Below are 14575 nucleotides of genomic sequence, written 5' to 3'. Positions count from 1 at the left end.
AAGCATCATATTACAATATTCCTTAATTGTTACCAAAACCCTAACCAAATCTTTGTAAATTGTCCTTTCAATTGTTTTCCAGGAAAAACAGATGTGCACACACAATACCAGTGTTTCACTTTCCTGAGATTCATTTTTCAATTAAAATTAACAGAAGACAGGATTAGAAATGCAATTATATACTAAATGGCATTCTGGGTTGTGGATAATGGTAGGCAGGCAGAGTGGTGGTGACAACTAGTGACTGATGGCTCTAGGGTTGCTTAATTCATTACATGTACAGCCTTCAAAGTACTAAATAGGGAAGGGAAGCAAGGGCTTTTGCAAGCTTACGTGCTGTGATGGAAGGCACATTTTATTCTTTATTACAGTCAGTTTCAAATAAGAATTTCTAGAAAAGGAAGTCCTTTGAAAGAAAAAAAATTCAGTATAGACATACACTACCAATGTTTCATGTTGGACGTCTGCCATTTCAGAATATTCTTAATTCTTTGTGATATCTGGTGTTCAAAAGCTGAAGTCCTTCTGGTACAAAATTGGCTGTGGGTTTACCAGTGGCTTCACATGCACGATGGTTAGGCATAATGGTAGTACACAGCAGGTAGTGTCCAGAACGTTTACTTATACTCCAGTCTAATGAAAGCACATTGAAAAGCTAAAACCTTCCCTCACCTTCCTTTAAGATTCAGAACCTATTATAGAGCCAGACAGGAGTGACAGATGGGCTTGAAGAAGAAAGGCTATTACCACAGAGACTACTACATCCTGAGATCTCACAGGCAACACCAACGTAAATGACAAGGCTTCCCCTGCCTTTACAGGAGAATCACTGTGGATACTTTTTTTATGCAACCTGGGTGTTGTGCTGACTACAAACAGTGGAACTACTAATCATCAACTGCATCAGTGGGAAAGTAGTTATAACTGAGCTAAACTGTCCCTTCAGCAATATTAAAAACTATGCAGTACTGTGCAGAGCTTCTCTTCAGCACTGGAAGCAGTTCAACTGTAGCAGAAGCTAATTTGCCCTGCCAAGGAAAGGATGTTAATTTTCCTTGTTGGAAAACGATGACTTGAGCCTCAACTGTCAAGGATGTGGACAAGCAGCTCAGTGGCCTCATATATGATGATTCACATACTATTGCAGCTGGATTAGAAGTGCTTCTAAGACAGAACCTATTTGGAGGCTCATATCCTCCCTATGCCCAAGGCACACTGCTGAATAAAGCAAGTGAGCGATTTTCCTCATTTGTTTGGTGGCCAAAAAAGTGATAAGGGATATAACATATTATAGGATTCCACCTGTGCCACTGAGACTTGAATCCAGCAAAAAAGTTGACCATTCAGCTAGAAACCAGCATAAACTCCCTTGGGATCTCGGGTGTCAGCCCTTTTCATTTCAGAAGGATGAACTGATCACCTAGAGTTGGTTGTCAGGCACTTGTTAACCTCCAGCAAAAGTAAAAAGAATACGCCAGGAGAATGCCATGGCCACCACCTTCAAAAGAATATAGAAGAAAACAAATGGAGAAGTACCAACAGAGGCTGCTGCTTAAAGACTAAGTATTGTATGAATAAAGTTCAATCTTATCAGAGTGAGACATACTCAAAGAGTCAAGTATACAAGATTTCTCTTATACAGCAGCACTTTAAAAAAAACCCCAAACTTTGGATTGAATTAGCTTTGAATTCAGGAATATAGTTCAACTAGTACTCTGCAGGTAAAATATTGTGCTGAGGTTACTGGCAGCTAGGGCTCTAACTGAAATTAAACTTCATTATGGTGGGCTTGGCCTTATACAAGAACAAGATGAGAAGTCAAAGAAACAGAGGTATAGAAGGGAAGGGAACGAGTAAAGCAAACAGTACTAAGATGAAATTCAGATTTTTGTCTCCCTGCAAGGACACTGCACTGTAGAAACCAGAACTTCAGGAATGGTGCCTAATACATGAAACTAATTGCAAGACCTGTATTTCTCTTGGTGCTTGTGTATTTAAGAAGTACGTCTAAAAATGTAATTTTTAAAGCCATTTGCACACACTATTAAAAGAGAGAGAACCCTGGTACCAATAAAAAAGCAGAAGGTAAGTTCTGTCCATGAACCCATTAGGAGAGGTTTCCTGTGTTCAAGAAAGGTGCACTTCCAGATGCCCTGAGTAAACAGCAGTCAGTCATACAAAACAAATCACTTGAAGATACAGAGTGAAAGCCAAAACCAACAGTACTTCAAACTGATTCAGTAGCAGTTACAATCATTTCTGATTCATATATGAAAGATGGAATTTTTGCTTTTAAAAAGTTTGGGTAAAGAGCAAGAAAATTTGAAAGATCAAAATAATTAAAAATTTAAGGATTTATATTAATATCAGGATTTAAGTTAGATTACCAGAGTGAAAACAGTGATTAAGGGAGGGAGAAATCACAAAACAAGTGATTGAATCTAGAGCACTGGAGTTGAAAATATGAGGATAGTTTTGTAGAGATGACTAATTTCATTGTTTCTACCTTTAGAGCTGCTGGCATGGATGAAACTTGGTTTGTTTGATGGGGGCGGGGGCTGGCTTTTTTTGACAGTAGTACTGTTGGCATTGACAGAAGATGACTGGAATGAGTTGGAAAGAAAGATGCCATCTGAAACTGGGCGAGGCTGGCGGGAGGGCTGCTGTGGCTTAAGGGTGGCAGGAGGAAAGTCACCATAAGATTTTCTTGTGCTGGAGTACTTATCCTGACCTGCTAGATTGGAATCCTCCTCCTCATCATCATCATCATTGTATGCAACAAACTTGGCAGTATAAATCGTGTCAGGGGAGAGGACCTGTGTTTTGAGGTAAGAGGTGTTTCGCTGAGGTGGGGGAGGAGGAGCGTTAGATGAAGGGGTTGGGGATGGGAGTTCATATTCCCGTGGAAGCGGAGGTCTGTACAGACCAGGCTCGTCAGGTTCCAGCAATCTTCGTTCAGCTTCATCGTGCTGCCTGCGCCTTTCAGCCTCTAAGCGACTGTAATACTCCTCTTCCTGGCGCCTCTGAAAGCCCACAGGAAACAGAAACACAGTGGTCAGACATTTCAAGCCACGAGATTTAAGCTTTCCATCACTGAGCTACAAATATCTTCCGTCAATCTCTTTTGTCTCATTTCCTAGCAATAAGCAGGGCATCTATATGGACTTGCACAAAGATTATTTAACACTAAGAGTGAATGATTTTCATGGGTGCACTGGTGTTTGGCCAGTGGTCAAACTGTCACATTTGCAAAAAACCAGCAGCCATCCAATAACACAGTGTAGCTGTTATTTACAGATTTACCACTGCCTGTAGTCACTAAGGGAATTGCCTGTGTAAACTAAGGGCATTTCAACATTTATTACTCAAACTGTAACTACAGTTAATAAGGTGCAGACTTACTAAAGCTGTAGAGAATCTGTGGAAGAGGAAAATAACTAAAATTAACGACCATCTTAAAAACAGAACTTTGTAATTTTGTTTCATGCTTATACAATGTAAATTAGCCAACAGAGCCTTGGATTAGATGACTCCTAACAAAGTTTCTAGTATAAACACTTTCACATAAAAATCGATCACAAAGAACTTTTCCAAAATTGGATCAAATAAATGCTGTTAAAAAACATTTAAAGCAAAAACTATGCTAATGATATTTATATGAGGTTACTGACCATTTAAAAGGTCCTGAAATATCTTCTATGTATTCTGCCTCTTTAAAAGACTGTTCTGTTTTTAAACTAAATAGCATTTAATTCTGTTCAGCTCCTGTCTCAGACACATTGTAAATTAATAAAAGGATTTATTCAGTAGTTCGGTAACAAATGAGGTGTATTTGGGAACTGTATGTATGTTACAAAACCCTTTGTGTATAAGCATAGTATAACTTCTGCTGAGAATATATGACATTTGGAATAACCATCATTTCTGGTTTTAATCCACATGTTTAAAAAAATCCACCTTATCTGCTTATCTGTCCAAGAATGAGTCAGTTATCCTGAAAAAATAATAAATAGATCTGATCTTGTTCATCTACAGCAAAGACTCATCTCCTTGCACTACTCTCTAAAGCCACTTTACTGATGGTACTGAGTTGAGTTGGTAGAAGTATCTCAGTCAACATCTGTCAGTGAAAACTTTCAACTGTGATCCAAATATCATTTGGTTGCATCATTGTGAGAAGTTAAGAAAGCCATAGTTGTTTTCTCTTGGATGCATTTTTTGACCTCCCTACGTATACTTTTAAACACTTTCCTCACTCCATATACACTTTCCTCACTTTTCTCTTATTATTACCTCTTCCACTCATCAATCCATAACGTTTATGGGAAACAATTTAACAAAGCTTGAAAAATAAATTACCATAGCTAAATATATCTACGGTTTGGGGGCTTTTTAAAATTATTTGCTCAAATCTTCCAAGATGATCAACTTGAAAAGCTAGCCTTCTTTCTTCTTTTTCAAGTCATTGACAACTACCTTCTCTAGGAACGAGAAGGTCTTTAGAAACATCTGAGTAAAATAAGTTGCTTTGTCTTCTAGTTTTATCAATAAGGCTTCTCATATTCATGTATAATGTTTCAAAGGAATCCACAAGCCTGAATTTTTATAATTTGACTCCACACTTATCTGCTGAAATTATTTACTTGCTTTCTAGAAACCAATTCCCTCCTACAGTCCAAACATAAAGACCAATATGGAATATTCATCACTGCTCCACTGTATTTCATACTTCTCTCTGTATGTATATTTAAAAATACTGCAGAAATATCTAGAGTGCCATCTCTGGGACATAGGAAAACCCAACAGCACTAAATGAGCCATGATAAGAAAGAAGGTATGCAACTTATGTTGGAAGCTGAAGGGAAACAGGAAATACCTCATTTTTTCCATAATTTTCAGAAAGGCTCTGAAGTTAAGAGCCTTGCCACTGCAAAAAACCTTCAGGCACTAAGCCCGCAGTACTATTTCTGCAATACCAGTCAACTCCAGACAGCAGGAATGCGCTGTTTGTTTAATTCCTTTTTGGTTTGGATTGGACAAATTGAAGCCTTGGGCCATGATCCTTATCACCATGGCTACTGTGTTTAAACCCTGCTGACCCAACACTGAGCTGGTACTGGCCAGGCTGAAGAGGAAAGCCTACAAGAACCCCTGTGGCACTCAGAAGACCACAACCTTTTCTTCAGCCTCTCTCCTGGTCCGCTCCTCCTCTTGCTGTCGGCGCTCTTCTTCCTGCCTGGCCCTGTCTTCTGCTTCTCGTTTCCGCATTTCTTCCAATTGTTGCTGCCGTCTGCGTTCTTCATCCTGTAACTAACAGAGACGCAAATTTAATTGGTCACTCACATGGGCAAGACGGGTAAAAAAAGGTAACCAAATACTGGCATCTAAAAATAACTCATTCAGTAGAAAATGCTATACTATAGATCCATCAATATAATTTCCAGCCATTACGAGTATGCTTTGTTACACTGGATTGCCTAAAATCCCTCAGGAAAAAAAAAAAGCAAAATGGAGGTGCACAGAACTACATACATAAAAGTACAAATTACACAGGGATACATTTTTAGCAGTCATGTATGAACCTCCAGTAGAAGACTGAGGTGACTCATGTTCCAAAGACCTTCAACAACCATGGTCTCATAGGTACAGTAAAGTGAAATTAAATACTTGGAACCAACAGTCCACAGCTCCAGCAGTCAACTGTTTTTTTCATTCTGGATTAGAATTTAAGCACCGGAAAATCATGACTCATTAGTCAAAGGGTCAATCCATTTAAAGTAACAGGCTCATTCAGCAAATCTGCAAATAGTCTCAGGAGATAAATAAAGTCTCCCACTGTATCTGCAGCAGATGTATTTTGGAAAAAGCAGAGAGTGAAGGAAAGAAAACTTTTGACTACTGGGATTAAACAGCTCACAAGAAGAACTCATGTCCAACAGATAATACTGGTTCATATATGCATATGATGCTGCACAGATAGGAAAACTGAGCACAATCCAAACTTGGCATGATTCTTTAAAGCTAACTATAGAAACTCTTGATGGATAGTGATCCACTGGCACAATAATACAAGTAGAAATTAACTGCACTACATGATATATTATTTTCTTACTGCAACATATGTTTTAAAGTAACTTTTTTCCTCCACACAATTTTTTTTAAATCCTTATTAATATAAATCAACAAATTATTTGATCTTGCTATAAACTGCATGTAACAGGGATACTTTTCTACTAGTGGATTTTATTTTACAATCCAATTTCACTTACAGAAAAAAAGACTCCTAAGACACAAAGCAGTACAGGATAGAAAGAGAAATTAAATCTTTGTGAGGACAACCTTCATGTAAGTATCTTCCTCCTCAATTAATTAATAAAAAAGTCTAAACAGTTTGGCTGATTTTCTTACAATTATTTCTCTCCACTGTTCATCTCTGAGCATGAAAGCTAAAAGAACAAAATTAATTCATTTCATTTAGGCCCTAATTTGGTGAATGTATTCTAGAAGATGATACTTCCAAGCAAATTCCCTTTATTTAAGGCTAAAACTTTGTCATTCCTAACTGAAAACAACAAATATAAAGATCAAATTCAGTTTGCATGGTAGGGCAGGGAACAGAATAGTTAACCAACTCCCTGCTTGGATTAAGACTTCTTGTCTTAGTTAATAGAAAGACATTATTTTAGCAAAGGAGATAATATTGCTGTCAAAAGGAAAGACAGCTAGTAATTCACAAGAGTTTATACAAAAGAAGTCATTTCCTCTTAGGAAAAAAAAGAAAAAAAGGCAAGCAAAAACTGCATGGTGAGAAAATACAGGAAAATTCCTGTCCCAATTACACTTGGAAAAAGACCCTGAACATGGCAATTACTGCTCCCATGTTATGGCATGGATGCCTTACTGCTTAGCAGCAAATACTCCTATTCAAAAGCATTTAAACAAGAAAGAATTTCCTACTAAATGAAAGAGAAAGTAGGACTGTTTTTTTAAATTGTCTTCTGATCATAACTAAAGAAAGAAGGCAAAAGTGACCAAGCTGCCCACTTGGGAACTGTTGCTAACATCTGAATCATATGAATTGTGAAGACAATGTATCCACGTCAGAGGCTATTCTAAACATAATATCTATGGGAAAATGGCTAAAAATTATCTAGAAGGCAGAAGTGAGAATACAGCAACTATTAAGAGATGACATTTCATTTCTTTATGATCAGTAACTAGTTTCTACTTTGGAGTATTTCCAGACCGAGGCAGGGAGCAGTGTGATGATGAGGTATGTCAGAGCACTTGCAGGCATTTGTGTCTGTAATTCTGTGTGTACAACAGTATCCAGTTCTAACTTTACCCCAAATTTTCAAGATGCAAAGGAAAATCAGCTTTGCATTCCACTTCTAGTGGGAGGGCTATAAGATTCCCAGGTTGAGTATTTTGATTGGACGTTTCTCTATCCCAATCAGTTTTTCTCATGCTTAAAAGTCATGTTTTCACCTGATTTACTGTACTTCTACATCTCCTCCAAAGCCACGTGTTCATATTTTAACAAGGAAGAACAGCTAATTTGTAGAGCCAGAGTGATGAGAAGAGCATTCTCCCAGCTGTAACAGAGCAAAGCAGCTGAGCACAAAGCACCAATTCTTTTCCCCTGCTTTGACCCAGCTCTACTGCAAAGTGCCAATTGTTCACTCAGCCACCCAACTTTGTCTCCCTACTACCAGCATACATTTGCAGCACTACTCCTACACCTAGGAGGGTAAAGAAGTCCACCTTTATTCTGAGCTATTGCTCCTGGTAATGGGGCCAGTGGGCTGATCCTAGCAGGAATGTTAAGATATCCACAGGACTGGCAGACCATTCTCAAATCCAGGAAGTCTCAAATTCCAGACAACGTTAATTTCTCCAAGCACTGCTAAAAGATGCTCTAGAAGAACTTAATTTTATATGTATTTAATGACAGCTAAAAAGCTAGGTCAGATCTCATAGTGGCCTGAGGAATTTAAAGAACAAACACTATCCAAGCTGACAATTCTTGTATTGACTGTTCATCACCTTCCTTCAGCTGTGTCATTTGCAGAACAGCTAACAACAATGCTCACCCTAGACATACAAAAAAAGCATCAAATATGATAAAGTTTTTCTGGTTTTTGTTTTTTTAAGAAACAAAATAGTTGGATATATGAAGTGGCATTGTTTAGATGTGTTTATGTCTCAAAAGTCACATGAATGGGATAAAAATCATGAAATTATGAAAAAGCGGTATACACACTGGGTGTAGCATTCAACTATTTCAGAATTAGCTTGCTGCCTTTTTTTTAAACTAAATTTATGAACATCATAAATCATCGACTGATTCAGGCCATGCATGCATCTAGCCCAGTATTCTGCTGTCTCTGACCATGGCAAGAAGAGCTGTACATGAGCCTGGCCTTTAGCACACTGCTCGAGATGTCAGCTGGTACAGCCTTGTGTAATCCTCTGAGTAGCTGTTTGCAGGCGTGATACCTATGCATTTGTCTAATCCATTTTTCAAGCTGATGATACCATCTGCCTTAACCAACCTCCTGTTGCAGAAAGAACCAGATGTTTGCAGTCTGCTTGGGGAAGTACTTTATCTATCTAGTTGCAGCTCCAGAAATCAAGGTTTGAGCAAAAAAATACAGATGTAGTGATAAAAAAATATTGATAAGATACTAAGTCTGAAAAATCCATTACTCCTGGCTTGTCCATTAATTCAGAAAGGTAAAATGCTTCACCTGTTCCACTGCTGTAAACTGTTTAACACTCATGTAACACAAAGATACAAAACTGAACTCCTTAGATTTTATAAGTTACCTGAAGTATGCATTTTAAAAGGTGATTTTCTGTTTCATAAGGCAGTGCTGAATATCCAAATGAATATTTTGAACCGACACATTTACAGTTTTTTCAAGCAGCACAAATTAAATTTTACTAACAGGACTTGCAAGCATCACCTTTCTTTCAAACTGGTACACTAATTAAACAGAAACTAACTTTGAAGGGGATGTATTTCTGCTCTGGGAGACTATGAAACTCCTTTTCCATATTCCCATGTCCAATGAGTACAAAAAAATACAGAATTAGCTGGAGTCATAGCAATTACTGCTCCAGTTTGAAAGCATGTCATGTTTTAGATACAAGAGAATAGTATTAACCAGTTGAAATTATATTGTAACTTAGTAATTGCATGCTTATGCAACCAACTTGGAAATAACAATTCGGAAGTAATTTCTGAGTTCACAATCTATTTTTGTGTTAATGCCAAAACCAAACACCCGTAGCACCTGCAAACAACAGTGTCAGCATGTGCTGAAAAAGTATGCTGCATTATTAGGATCTCAGTACAATTTCCCTTCAAACTGGAAAGGAAGTGTTCTTAGAGCTCTTCTGAAACCTGCATGGGTGGGAAAGGAAAAGGAAGCAATCTTACCTCACAGCCTGTTCATTCAAAGTTATTAGTAGGATTTTATAAACAAAATTGCACAAAACAGCAGATACAGTTTTATGTTAGAACACTGCTGCAAGAAACAAATCAAGTCTGCAAGAAAAACACAACATCTAAGAGGAAGGAAACATAGGGAAAAGAATCACATCTGAAAACATTCAAATGCATGCATGCAGTTAACTTACTGTATCATAATTATCTTTGAACACACAAAGATACCAAATCATCCAAAGCACATAGGGTTGTTATTAATAAGGAATTGAAATAGGAAAGAGATATTGAAGAGAAAGAAACAAACATACCAAATCTAGAACAGAGATTGCTGGCACAGCAGTCTGCTGCAGGTAGTAAGAAAGGGGAAAAAAAGAAAGATGCACAGTGTAAATAAAGATAGGTTAGATTTGTACTATTTCAAAAGCATTTTCTTTTATTTGTTTAGTTGGCTGCTTTAGAATGAAGAACTGAATGGACATAAATGTGATATACAGAAATGAAAACAATCCAAAATTTTTATCAGTATTGACTCATGCACCTCCTCAGTAGCTCCGCAGAGATGCTACTTAACTGCATCTCTAGAAGTGAAATGTAACCAAAATGCAAACATGAATTCAGTTCAAGACAACTGTTATTTTTTAGTTTCAAAATGTTCCAAAAAGCTGGAAGAACTTAATGCACAAATAATGTTTTAAAATCAGCATTTGCAGAGAAGACTAATATTGTTATGCAATACAACTGGCTTTTGTTTTTAATGACATATGTCTTTCTTAGCCTTGCCACAGTAAAATTTTTAAGACGCTCTTTGTTTAAATGGCAGTTCTACATGAATTTTTAATGGCCATAGGTAACTATGTGCCAAAAATTGCCTGTTAGCAATGCTGGACTTTAGGGCAACCGGTTTGTCAAATATATATTTAGCTTTTCCTTTCTTCAGTTGCCAATTTTGAGGTATCTATTGTTTTACACAGTAAAAAAGTTAGGCACAAGAAAAAAAGGAAAGCAATGCAGACTGCAGCAAATATGAGAAGAGTAAGTTTAGGAAATGAAGCTGCCAAAACAATCCTGAACTCAAATCCTACTCAAGCCACTAGCTATTTCTGAATGTCAAAACAAGCATGTCCAAACATTTCTCAGGAATTAAACACTGCTTATCACAGAATTAAGTCAACTTTTCAAGACAAACACACAGAAGACACTGAACATATTAGAGCTAGCTTTTAAGCCTGGAAAAGCATAGCTGTTGCTATATAACTTGGGAATCCATGCTGTTATTCAGGAAAGAACAGATTTTCCTAAATAAACTTTTTCTCAATAACAGTAGATTTAGCAGAGTCTTGGGAGACAACAGCCACCAGCAAGAGTGGTTAAAAATTTCACCGTACTATTCAGTTGTATTTTATTATATATATTATGAGCTTTTACAAAACTGAAGCTAAGGTAAGCAAACCTCAGATGCTGATTAAATTGGACACCATGAAAATCCAGGCCTATAGGAGCTTGAGCTCTAGAGAGGGTATATTAGCTATTACACCACCCAAAACCAGGCAGCTCAAGCAATGCTCCCTCCACTGCTGAGGTCAGCACTGAGGGCTGGTAAAGGTAGAGGTAGCAGCTGGATCAGACCAGCAAGTTGGAATGGCTGTTCAGCTCACTATTCCCTGGAAACAGAATGCATGTCTGTGTGCATGTCCCAAGACTATAACAAAAACTTTTAGAGGTAAATACACGGGGGAGGGAGAAATCACACTGGTTTTATTCCTGATTCTCCTACAAACTTTGATGATTTCAAACGTTTTTGCTTACCTTTCTGCAAGTAAATTTCCGTCATATTTTACCTTCTAACCACATTCTAGGTACATGGCAAAAACCCTTTATTCAAAGGGATCTTTACTCTCCCCAAAACCAGAAAAGTAAATTCAATTGCTAAACTGCATTCTATAAAAGGTAGCTTTGATACTTTCATAATACATTACTCAACTGATGAAACCACTCTAAGTTATTAATTCTAAAATTTAAGCCATTGAAGAAAGCGTCATTCTCCTTTACCCTCTAAGAACACCAAAATACTCCAAGCATGAAAACCCACCAAGCTAGAAATTTATTTTTTTCTAGAAAGGATTTTACCCTTGCTCTTCTTTCTGCCTCCAGTCGCTGCATGATGAGCATAGTATCCACCTCATCATCCTCCTCTTCATCGTCATCTTCATCCTTCTGCTTTGATTCTTGCAGTCGCTTTTGGAACTGCCACTCAAGCATGAGTTTGCGGAGGCGGTCGTTTTCTTCCGCTGTACGATCAGGCTTATTCTGAAGTTCCTGAATCTCTTTACTCAGCATGTCCACAATGTGCATCTGTTGCTGCTTCTCCAGTTTCTCCTTCGCATCCCGTTTCCATGGATCTGGAGAGAGGCTATCACCAGACGACAGCTCTTCCTTGCTGATAGTAATGTACTGCAGATCTCTCCTCTCAATAGTCCGTGGCTGCTGTTGGGGCTGCAGCTCTCGAATAACTGTTTCTTGAGACCTCTGCAAAGTTGAGGGTTTTTCTGATTTCACTTGTTGAAGGGAGACGGGAGGAACCACAGGCTGAGCAGGAATTAGTGGCTGAGAACGCATTTGGCCTAGTTTTCTCTCCTGCTCACGACGTTTCCTTTCTCGTTCTTCTTCCAAACGTGCCTTTTCTTTTTCATACCACCTCTGATGCTCTTCTCTTTTTTTACGCTCAGCAGCAGCTACCTGGGAGGATGCTTGTGCTCCTATCTGATTTGGAGGAGGAGGGGGAGGCAGAGGCAAATCCATTTGTAGTTCATCAAATTCGGCAGCATAATGCACTGGAGGAGGTGGTGGTGGAGGGGGAAGATCTGTTCTGATGGGCTGAGAAATGGCCACTGGAGTCGGCTGGCTAGTGGCTGGAGTTTTCCAACGGCCAGGTCCACTTTTAGTTAAACAAGAGCCTGGTGACACTGGTTTGGAGGAATGGTTCAGGTGCTCCTGGCTAGATGTGCTAGAATCCACAGATGAATTAATCCACTGATCGCTGTCCGACTTCCGATCAATGTACTCCACATCTTTCCGTATAACAACTTCCAAACGATTCCTCTCTGGCTGGAAAACTTTGTCTCTGAGCTCTTCCTGGGAACGAGCTACACGCTGAAAAATATTAAACAAGGCATGTGTATCACAATCCATCCACATTAAAACATATTTGAAAATGGCTTACAAAACACATTCTTATTACTGAAGGTAATTACTTTTAATGAATTTCAGCATTTCCATGCCCAGTAGGTTTTCCAAAACCAACAATAAAATATTCTTCTCCGTCTTCTTAACTCATTCAAGTGATGGAAGACTTAGCAAGCTCCTGGGAACTGCCTAGTAACTGGACTGGGAGGAAGGATGAATGCAAAAGGGAGTTTAAGCTGAAAACCTCCCCAGCTCGCACATTTTCTCAGGACTATCCCTGACACCCCCTCCCCCACGTGAGTACTGGTAGCTCTGAGCAGTGGCTCAGTCACACCAGCTCTGCTATTCAGGCTTCAACTGGCTTCAGTGAACATCTTTCCTACTGCAAATGCAAACAGAAAGGCTGCAGAGAGAGAGAGTGCCTCTGCCCACCCTCCTCCATTAACAGGCGAGATGCTCTGCAGGAAACTGCCATTACTAACACAATTCAGGGTACAGAATCCAGCCAGGCAGTGTAATTCTACCTTCTCCTGGAACATGAGTATAATGGTCTGAGATTTTTGTCACTTAAGTGCATCAAACACCAGGTCTTTTTCTATAGAACCTCTGTGTCCCATTGCACTGAACAACCACCTGAAAAGGAACACTGGACCATAAACCAGGATTATTAAATCTGTTAATGATTTTCTTGAAGCAAATATTCATACTTCGAATGTTAGGAACTGCTAAGCACTGAACACATAATGCACCAATTATCAACAACTGAGAGAAGACTAACAAAGCAAACTCCTTTTATTTTCCTCCATCAATGACCTTAATCATGACCTCTAAAGAATGCCCTCTTTGAGAGGAACAAGCATATTTTTTATGCTCTATTAGTCCAACAGAGCTGAACACACAGTTATTTGTGTTAGATTTGCTGTAAAGATGCACCTAGCCAAAGTTTGCTAATGCCTTCAGAATAGAAAACAAGCATTTAGCAGCTTTGTTTTACAAGCTCATCTCTCTCTGCAAAGATTAAAGTGTATTTTTTTTTATTTTTGCAAAGATTTTTCTTCTGTTTTCTTCTAATTTTCAACTTAAAAGAAATATTGTCTGGCAGGGAAAAACTATGAATGCTTTCAGTACTTGTAAGGAGTTAAAGCTTCTATTTTGCTTTAGCAAAATCCTTTTCTGCCCTGCTTTCAGCCTGAAGGCTATAGCTCAAATTCAGTGCCTGTCAACAACTTTAATAGATGGGCTTCATCTTTACCAGTTTTAACCACCTCTTCTAAGCTACTCACTTAAGCTTGTTTTAAGCAGGGGAGAGATGCATGTCCAGGCAACAATTATCATAGAATTCAGTTAAGATAAATGGGTAGGAACCATTCTCTGGAGACACCTGCCTCTCCCCTTCTCCCATCACTGACAGAGAGCACTCAGATGCTAACTATACAGCTATGATTAAGTGAGATGAAATAATGAAATATGGAAGAGTTAAGCATGGAAATTTAGTAAAATATTTCCATATCTATTTGCCATGGTCATTAAACTTGCAGCACTTCCTTTCAAAAGTACTATCCTACTTGAAGCAAAACATCTACATTTTTTAACAGCCCAAATAATGAGAATTTAATCTCTATAACACTGAAAAACACTAAAAAAGAGTGACTTTTTACTGAATTCACTTGCCCCTACGTGCGTGAGCAACCAATAAACAATTCTTTCTTTGCTTACTTAGACAGAATCTCAAGATAATTTACATGACACTTCTCCAAAAGTAAAAGATAAGCCTGGTGTAAGGCGCTGCTCTTATCATTAATTAGGAAATAGCAAAAAAAAAAAAAAAGCTATCTATATTTTTAAGTCTGGCAGATTAGAGAAAGAAGATCATCCACTAACTAGATTTAGTAGATCTAGGTTTAATTTCCTGTATGGATTTGAGTGAAGTTCTCACTA

At 38.3% G+C, this 14575-nt stretch overlaps 1 protein-coding gene across 24 annotated transcripts in view; it reads right to left on the bottom strand.

Moving 5' to 3' along the window:
- Nucleotides 1-14575, bottom strand: part of AFDN (afadin, adherens junction formation factor) — a 115937-nt gene that overhangs the window by 4480 nt on the left and 96882 nt on the right. For 7 of the 24 annotated variants that reach the window (XM_088161437.1, XM_088161445.1, XM_088161449.1 and 4 more), the window contains 3 exons: nt 11582-12604; nt 5176-5310; nt 2732-3023 (listed from right to left, as the gene is read on the bottom strand). In XM_088161437.1, coding sequence (XP_088017563.1) covers nt 2732-3023; nt 5176-5310; nt 11582-12604 — 1450 coding nt within the window. Of the gene's footprint in view, nt 1-2731; nt 3024-5175; nt 5311-9762; nt 9799-11581; nt 12605-14575 lie in introns of all 24 variants that reach the window. The other 17 variants (XM_088161429.1, XM_088161434.1, XM_088161435.1 and 14 more) reach the window with 7 other exon arrangements.

Source organism: Sturnus vulgaris, chromosome 3 (genome assembly GCF_052056855.1).
Source record: "Sturnus vulgaris isolate bStuVul1 chromosome 3, bStuVul1.hap1, whole genome shotgun sequence".
Taxonomy (NCBI): domain Eukaryota; kingdom Metazoa; phylum Chordata; class Aves; order Passeriformes; family Sturnidae; genus Sturnus; species Sturnus vulgaris.
The sequence above is the reverse complement of the archived record's forward strand: the minus strand, read 5'-3'. Positions and strand labels throughout refer to the sequence as shown.